At 42.8% G+C, this 8841-nt stretch overlaps 2 protein-coding genes across 2 annotated transcripts; both read right to left on the bottom strand.

Moving 5' to 3' along the window:
• Positions 1-222: 222 nt before the first annotated feature.
• LOC147051984 (E3 ubiquitin-protein ligase NHLRC1-like) lies at positions 223-1765 on the bottom strand. The gene has a single exon (XM_085918817.1). The coding sequence runs from the start codon at positions 1625-1627 to the stop codon at positions 431-433; it is 1197 nt and encodes a 398-aa protein (XP_085774943.1). The 5' UTR covers positions 1628-1765; the 3' UTR covers positions 223-430.
• A 1676-nt stretch (positions 1766-3441) lies between these two features.
• ptdss1a (phosphatidylserine synthase 1a) lies at positions 3442-8817 on the bottom strand. The gene is made up of 13 exons (XM_085918098.1): positions 8416-8817; positions 7975-8066; positions 7600-7644; positions 7384-7508; positions 7137-7295; positions 6914-7065; positions 6353-6494; positions 5510-5622; positions 5354-5419; positions 5038-5137; positions 4835-4903; positions 4558-4621; positions 3442-4473 (listed from the first exon to the last, which is right to left on the bottom strand). Exons 1-13 carry the CDS (start codon positions 8598-8600, stop codon positions 4379-4381), a joined length of 1407 nt encoding a protein of 468 aa, XP_085774224.1. The 5' UTR covers positions 8601-8817; the 3' UTR covers positions 3442-4378.
• Between the last annotated feature and the right edge of the window lie 24 nt (positions 8818-8841).

Below are 8841 nucleotides of genomic sequence, written 5' to 3'. Positions count from 1 at the left end.
CAGACATGGTGAATTGGCATTTAGCTGTTATGCTTTGTTTTTGATTTATTTTAGAAAACGACTTTTATTTTTCTACTTTTAAATATCATATCACATATCGCTATCTCTTCCCAACACAAGCCAGACATCAAATCTTGATATTGCAACTGCAACAAACTGCACAAACCAAGAAAAAACATTTTCACCACATCACATTTTCAATAAGCATATCCTTTTATTAAATGTGCATATCAATCAATAAATAAAAAGTTCCAAGTTAAAAAGTCAAACTCATATTGCACTCATTAAACACATGGAAAATACATTTGGGAGGTCTAACTCCTATTTTATTGCTAAATTAAGAATCTAAATAGTTTGCTTAGCCAACTATTTGTCTTGCTAAGCTACTATCCATAGCTAATATTTCAATTTAACTACACAGCCCATCTTCTCAAGAGTATAACTTGACTGTGTGGTCACCACCGTCCACAATGATAAGAGTATTGTTAAGTGGCACCAATCCAACGGGTCGAATGAGGTGCTCTGCTACAATTGGAACGAGGGCAGCACCGTTTTGCACCCTCCCAAAAGTCCAAATCATCCCTCGATGGGAGTCGACGACAAGCAGGTGTCCCTTTTTGTCAAAGGTCACAGCGGACATGTTTATGGTGACCGAGGCTGTCAGGCTAAGACTTAAATTATCCGTCTGATAAAGAATGTGGAAATCTGGAGTGAACACGGTCAGTCTGGAGAAACTTTGTTTCTTTATGTGCTCGGTCACATGCTCCATCACCGCCGTGTGACAGCTCGTCCTGCAGCAAGCCACGGCTTTCGGATTGTCCAATTGCGAAGCCACCGTTCCCTCCTCCAGTGTGACGCCATGTTTGTAGTCCACCTTAATGCGGGACAGCGTTCCCGCCTGGACGTCCGAGACCAGGATACGCCCGCCGCGATCCGTGTCCACTCCCCACGGCAGCGAGAAGCCGGCCTTAACCGTGATCACGTGGTTTCCCCTGGATGTAAACACCTTGACGGCTTTATCGCCCGCGTCGGTCACCACCACGTGACCGCAGGGGGTCACCGCCACATCCACCGGGTAACAAACCTCCTCAGCGGCGTGTCCATTTTTTCCAAAAGCGTGCCGCTTCTTCCCTTGAGGAGTAAATACCACCACCCTCTTCTCACCTTCATGCACCACAAACAAAGTCCCTGAAGATGGCATCACCGCCAATCCAGTAGGATTAATAAGAATCCCCCAGCCGCCAAAAGTCAAAGTGAGTCGTAAGGTTTTGCCACTCACACCTGAGGCTTCTTCTTCATCTTCTTGTTTCTCCTTGTGATGAAAAGCAGGAGTGAACAAGAGCAGCTCCTGCAGGTCACAAAGAGGCTGACAGTGGGAGGTGGCGTCAACGGGGCACAGCTGTCGACAGAAGGGGCACTCCAGCTTCCTCAGGAGAGGGTGGGACAGAGCCCCCACGCATTCCATACACAGAACGTGACCGCACGACAGGTTCTGCGGTCTACGCTCGGCCTGCTGAGTGTTGAACTTTTCAAAGCAGACTTTACACTCAAGCAAGTTGATCCGGATCTCTCGCAACGTGCCCTCGGGTTTTGTAATGTCGCCCTGCCTCTGGCAGCTGTCCGTCATGGCTGCAGATGTTCCTTACCTTTTACTTGAGGTGAAGAAAATGGAGTTGAGCTGCATGGAATGGAGCAGAGATGAAAGGAAACGGAGAGATATGAGAAGAGCACTGCAATATTGTTGTGTTGTGCAGTAGGCCCACGTCACGTGATGAAAGGCAACAGATCGCTGTTCTCTGCTGCCCTCTTCTGGAATTAAATTCCATTACATGCTGACAGTAACCAGCAAAATTCTGTCATTCACTGTTAATAGATTAATTCGATGTGTGGAATAAAATTTAAATCAGTCAGGTATGTTATAAAGTAAGAATTTTAAAGTCTTGTCATTTTGTTTTTGTCTAACTAATTTTTTGATGGACTGTTAAATTTTGATATTGTTTTATTTAAATATAACCAATAGTATTATTATTATTATATACAATTATTGATCATTTTAGAGCTAACTCGATAATAATTAAATACATTTTAAAAAAATGAATTGCAACAAACATTTCATGACTCATGTTCCAGGCCACATGTGTTTTCGGGCCAGTTTTCCCACCACTGTTTTGTATAAATCAAATACTGTGCCTCCCTGTGGATCACAAAACATGGTTTGCTTCTTTAAATCACAGGCGGTTTCAAGCGTTTACACGCTACATGGATACTTACCACGCCTCTCAGGAGATTCCAAATTCCATCATCTCCATGTGAATCCACTTCACAATCCCACAAGACTTTTTGCCCTTCGCCGCAAAGTCACATTTCCTTGCAATGCAGTCGTGACGCCGCTTGACATGAGGAAGCTATTTTAGTTTCATGATGTGCAGTGAAATCGGATCTCACACAAGTCGGTGCTTGGGTCAGCCAATTTTGTTTTTCTTTGCTGAAGGTCACACCTCAAAGGTCGACCAAGGGCGTTTTTGATTTCCTTTGTCAAGAACATAATCTACTAACATGACATTTATACATGATGAAGTTGTTGTTTTTTGCATAATGGACTAGCGGTTAGCATGTCAAGCTCACAATTCTAAAGTTCAGAGTTCAAATCTCAGCTGCAGCTTTCCTGTGTGGAGTTCTTCCAGTGCTTGTGAGGTTTTTCTTTTTGGGTAGTCCAGTTTCCTCCCAAATTCCCAAAACATGCATTTTGATGTTTTTTTCCCCTTCAGATTATTTTAGACTGGCAATATTAACAATTAAGATTTTTAATTTTAAATAATGGACACACAATTCAGTTATACGTTCCATAAAATATATGGCATAGTGAAGACCGGTGGTAATAAAAATGGATTTAGGCTAGTTATTAAGGCTGGAATTAAAGAGTGAGTCTTTAACATGTAAAACATTTTAATGTGATTCAGCAATTCACAGTGATATAGAACGGCGCAAGTAATTTCTCATGATGTTAGAATTTAGGCAAATGACATACACATCCAGGAAAAAATTGCGTACCATAGACAGAAACCTTTTGTCCCAAGCCAGTCGCTGGTCTCAAAAATCTGATTTGTCAGGAATTTTTCATTCGAGGTGCATCATCACTTGAATATCACATCATTCCCAAAATGTAAGTATTTAAAAGAAAATAAAAAATGTAAGTACAGGCATCAGAGTACAAATGCAATAAGTGTCAAAGCGCCATCACAACTGCAGTATTCAGACCACCAACATTGATGTACAAATATCAAGACAAATGTGTTTGTATACTTTGCAAGACTTAAAATAAAGTGAACTTGACGTAAAAAAATGCTAGCGAGCAAGCAAAATTTGGCAAACGGGTCAAATACTGCATGAGCGGATGCCCATGGCACGAAATGTAAATAACTCTTCAATTAGCAAAGATGTAACGCGCAAAGCCCCTTTATTAGTTTGAAGACACACCGAAAGAATTGAAACAAAAGGAATATGAAGACAGGCACAAAAGGTGAATTTAAAAAAGACGATGACAGTGGAGAAAAGAATGCCGCCATCATGCTGTGTGGCCTTCATGTGATGTGTAACATTACAACCACGCATGTGGAACGAGATCATCAGCAATCCTGGTTCAACTATTTCATTATCTGTCCTTCGTACCATCACGGTAAAAACAAAAAAACTAAATAGCAGCCATTAATAAACAAGGCGTAAAAACACTAATAATAAACCCCAAGATACTCAAACATTATAAATGTGCAGTTCTTCAGCGCAAACTTTCTGCAAAGTGCGTTCGATGTGTGCTTTGTTTTGTTCCGGGTCAAAAAAAAAATAAAAAATGGTCTCGCGTGGAAGCCCCGCCCACATTCAAGTTCGAGTCATGGACGTACTCGGCGAAACATTTGTAAACCAACAAAACAGAAAACGCGTAATTATTATAATTAATTAAAAAAAACCTATTGATTCCTTCTGTACCATAAATCACAGAGGCTCAAATGATAATGAGCAAATTCTACATGACGGCTTTAAATAGTGAAATGTCTGGAGTAGTCATAAATGGCGGTCTGGAAATGTTTAGCTACACAAGGCATGCAGTTAAATCGAAAAGTTGGCAGTTATTTATGATCATATCTCCTTTTCACGCGCACCTAAACGTGTACGTAGACACACACACACACACACGCACACACCTGGTAAAGGAGCTTTTTATGAGCGCAGCCCGTTCGTTATGGGTGTGACGCTCCGACAACACTGCACTGACCAGTGGTCTCTCCCAGAGGGAGGGGGGGGGGCAGAGCCTCCTAGAATCATCCGATACCTTAACGCCCCCCGGTTAGAACCTCTTTTGGGTGAGTTCAGGAACCGCTTCCTACTGGTTCTCCACGCCATTAACTGATTTGAGCTTTGCTGATTTCTTTTTTCTCAGTCTACTTTTTGGGCAGTTGCCTCCCACTTCAGTCTCTCCTGAAATACACAAAGGCCTCATCCTCAATACACACTTTGTCGCTATCCTCCGTTGAATCGTAAAAATAAAAAAAATCACTTTACCTTTAAGTTCTTCCGGCGCATCGTCAGAAAACTCAAAATTGGCGTCCTCGCATTCGGATAAGCTCTGCGGAAGGTAACACACAGTTAGCATGAGCCCTTTAAATGCTAGCTTAGCAAACAAAAGATAGTATCATATGTTTTTTTTTCACTTCTTCGGGCCAATCGACTCAATACTTAAATGGGCCTGACCTACAAAAGATGCTGATGTCACTTTTTATGTGTAGATACATTGATGTCTTTCTACTTCTCAAGACAAACAAAGCAAAATAAAGCCTACCTTTCCTCTTGGGCCATAGTTCTCGGCGCACGACACCATCCCAAACAAACACAGGAACGTAATGAAGGCCTAAAAACAGTTCAATTTGGAATATGTAATTAACAAGGCATTTGAAAAATTATAATTGCTTGGAAAGTGAATACTGTCAGCAGCAGAATGTGCTAGTTTACTATTAACGCCCCCCAAAAAAATGCTGATCTTACCAAACACAGCAGCCAGAGGACCACGTAGAGGATCTGGGTTTTGGAAAACAGCTCCTGTCCGAATTTGATACACGCCAGCGCCTCGAGAAAGGCTATAGCCCTGGGCAAGATGAAAAGAACAAAAAAAAAAAAAAGAAATCAGACAACAAGGCTTTTAAACACACAGAAAAAGCAACATTGTGTTGCTTCACAAGCCAGAATGATTTGTGGGCTAGTAATACGGCTAGGTTTACAATTCTCACTCAATCAATTTAACACGATAACACGATATTTTGTTCACATAAATGAAAGAAAGGAACTTTTGTAGCAAACTTACCCAAACACCCAACACTGAGTTCCAACTCTCTTACACTGGGTGTCGGTGAGATACGCGTAATACTGCCTAAAGTCAACAAAACGTCAAGTTAAGAGCGAGAAGAACTAAAAAACCTAAATGTTTTGCGCTATACACACACACGCCAGCGTTTTTCACCTGACTGTTGGCGCGGTGATGATGCCGACGAACAGGATCCGACACCAGCTGAGGGCGTGGCTTGCCGGAAAGACGAATATGTGCTTGAGGAAAAACGTGTTTAGCTCCGTCAGCTGGAAGGCAGACAATAAAAGATTGTTAATATAACGCCGTCGCTAATTTAATGCGGAGTCATTATTTCACAATTAATCATTCAGTCATTATTTATAATTGGTGTGTTGTGGGAAATTCTTCCGATTCATTTACAAGAAATAATGTATCTTTTGAGACGACATCATAAGTCTGCAACAACACACTTTTATTTCGATGGCTGAATGTTACAAAACCGAGCCCAGCTAGCTAGTTAGCTAGCTTCTCTCGCTCCCACGCAAACATAATGCGAGTCGAGGCCCACTGCGGCGTTATTCCCTCATTTGGCTCGGAGCCTTTGAGAGTGGACCGGCTCCGCAGTCCCCATGCTGATCCATTCTTCAAGATTGGTAATTACTGTGTGGCGCCTCCAGAGAGGAGAGGCCAAGTGCGGGATGATAGTGTTCCATTAGTGTGCAAAATAAAAGCGAACCCTCAGCGTGTTGCCATGGCAGTGAAAAACGCCAAAGACAAGGCAGCGTGGCACTGAAAAATCGCACCCTCCTTAATTGCATCTGAGTAATCCGCCCCGGCTTTGCCTCTTTATGGGATTAAGTGTTAATACGCAGACAGCAGGACACCCGTGCGTTAAATAGATCCGAGCGAGGTGGCTTTTCGAGTTCATCCAGGCAGCAATTAGATTAGCCCGGATTTACTACACCGGCTGATCCTCGACTAGCCAGGGTTGAGATGACGAGAAGGGACGCGACCCACCTGCCAGATGATCATGAAGAGATAGACGCCCATCACTCGCTGCAGAGAAGACTTTGGATCCAGCCAGCGTACGTAGGTCCAGCTGGCTGGCGTGAACTGTAGAACCGCTCGCTTGATCTTGCCCGTGGTGGTGTGAATGTCCCTGTTGTGGGAAACAGTTCAAGTTTAGTGTGCACACCATAATTGCAGTGAACAATGAGAATTTAACATCGGGGCAACAGAACGACTATAATTACTGGGGAGTTTTGACTCGTTCTATGTACTACACTGCCCCCGTGTGGTCAAGAACAGAACAGGAGGAGCTAGCACAATGTCTATTGAACTGAAGCAAAAAATGTGGCAAACACTGTTTTATTATTTGCGTTCTATTTAAATACAAATACAGTACTATAGAGTACTGTATTTGTTCTTAAAAAATATTTGAAAATGCATTTTTTGGGCTGGATCAGGTCAATGGCATTCCCATTCATTTTAATAGGGAAAGATGATTGGAGAGTGTTATGAGCTAGGAACATAGTCATGGAACATTTTTGTTTTCATTTTCAACATCCCAGGACATACTTAATACTGGCCCAGTGGTAAGTTCTCATCTCCAGAAAGCGGCACACCGTCATGCCCAGCCAGATACCCCCGCCGTTACACAAGAGGATGTCCAGAATCACCTGGTCCCACCAACACTCGGCAAAGTTAGGCAGCAGATGCATGAAGAAGAGCTGAAGGAACCACACGTGAGATTTAACCTCGCAGATGTAACATTCGTGTAGAATATGACAACATGCGGTACCTCGGTGAGCTCCCAGGTAATACTGATGGTCCAGCAGAGGCCGTAGCTTCGGATCAGGAGGGCCTTCATGCCCCAACCCCAAAAATGGCTGAATGCAAAGATGTCAAAATGGCTGAGAATTCTCTCCCAGGTGATGACATGGCAGTTGACTGCGTACTCCTAAACACACGGCAGCACACACACACTCAGCAAATGCTCACACCTACGGTGGAATTAAATCCGCCATTCCAGCGAAGGTGGACCTCACCATTACGTCTGCCTCCCTCTTGGCGTAGCGCAAGTTCGGATCAAGCCAGTACATTAACTGTTTAACCTGCTGCCAGTTCAGGAAGATGATGAAAACCAGGAAGAGGAAGTACAGCACACTCAGACCTTGAACCACAAAAGGGGATCAGATAACAGAGGCTGTGTGATTTAAAAAAATAAAAATAAATCTTTAATTCTTCCACCAATCAGTACTCACCAAATACTATTCTCCATATCGCTGGATGAGGTCGAGTGAATGGACCTGTAGAGAAAGAATAATGTGAATATACATGCAGTTGTCTAAAGTTGGTTCCTAACCACTGTGCTGCAAGATCATTAGGCATGTCGTGGGAAATTATCCAATTCCAGTTAATTGGTCAGGACTCTTTGTTCATTTAACCGCGTCACATTGGGTTTCTTAACTTTACAAATTTTGAACCAACCTCAAATGCTAGAAACGGCTTGAAATATTTTCTTTTGTCTCCACATGTGGAGCTTAGATGATTGATGGGAAGAAGATGTAACTTCAACCATCCCTTGTAACAACAGATGTTTAACATTCAACAAAACAATATTTTATCTGGAAACTCACCGTTGGGAAATGCCAAAACGCTGATAACAAGGAAGAAAGAAATCACCAGAATCAAACCAACCCAAAGATTACTGTCAGGATTTCCATCATCTCTGTTAAAAAAACAACAACAAACAAAAAAAGTTCAACCTGAAATAAGCAGACAATGTTTCTGTGAATTCATTTTGTTGTATATTGCAGATCTAAACTCATTCGCGATGTAACGGGGGAAGACTGTATTGTCATGTATTTTGCTAATGGAGGCACAGTACTAACACGCCATGGTTTCATCAACGATTCAAAAGCTGTTTTAAAAACACCGTCATGAAATATCCCGCATGTTTTATTGATTTAGTTTGAGACAACGTAATCAGGTTCCTTGACTCTTGTCAGAGCATCACATCCCAGCTAGAGCTAGCCACCTGCTAGCACCCCAAGCTAACCTCTTCCCAGCTCGCTTACCTCACGAAAGCAAAATACGTCAAACAGAGCACCGTGCACGTTAGCAGCGTGATGGTGTGCGGCCGGTAGAAGAATTCTATGGTTATGTCCTCGACCTGCTGCTCGTTTATCATTCGGAAATGCATCCTGTAATTCACGTCATCCTTGCTTAAAGTATGCGACCCTCGGCTGTACATTGACGCCATAGGAGCGCAACACTAAGCGCTGCGCTTCCCCACCCTCCTCCTCACCCAAACAGCACCGGGGTTAGCTACTGGCTATCCCGCAACACAAAAGCGAACGTAATGGGAGGAATAAACACACATTTCTAAAGTAACAAGCAGTGTGCGAGTATGAAGAAAGTATGGAGTCAAATGAAAACACAAATCTAGTGATGACTGAGGACTTTTGATTGGCGTGAACGTAACTGGGAGTGTCCCCGAGAAG

This window comes from Syngnathus leptorhynchus, chromosome 8 (genome assembly GCF_054491065.1).
Source record: "Syngnathus leptorhynchus isolate UIUO chromosome 8, UIUO_Slep, whole genome shotgun sequence".
NCBI classification, from domain to species: Eukaryota; Metazoa; Chordata; class Actinopteri; order Syngnathiformes; family Syngnathidae; genus Syngnathus; species Syngnathus leptorhynchus.
Note: the sequence above shows the minus strand (reverse complement) of the source record. Positions and strands in the feature narration are given on the sequence as shown.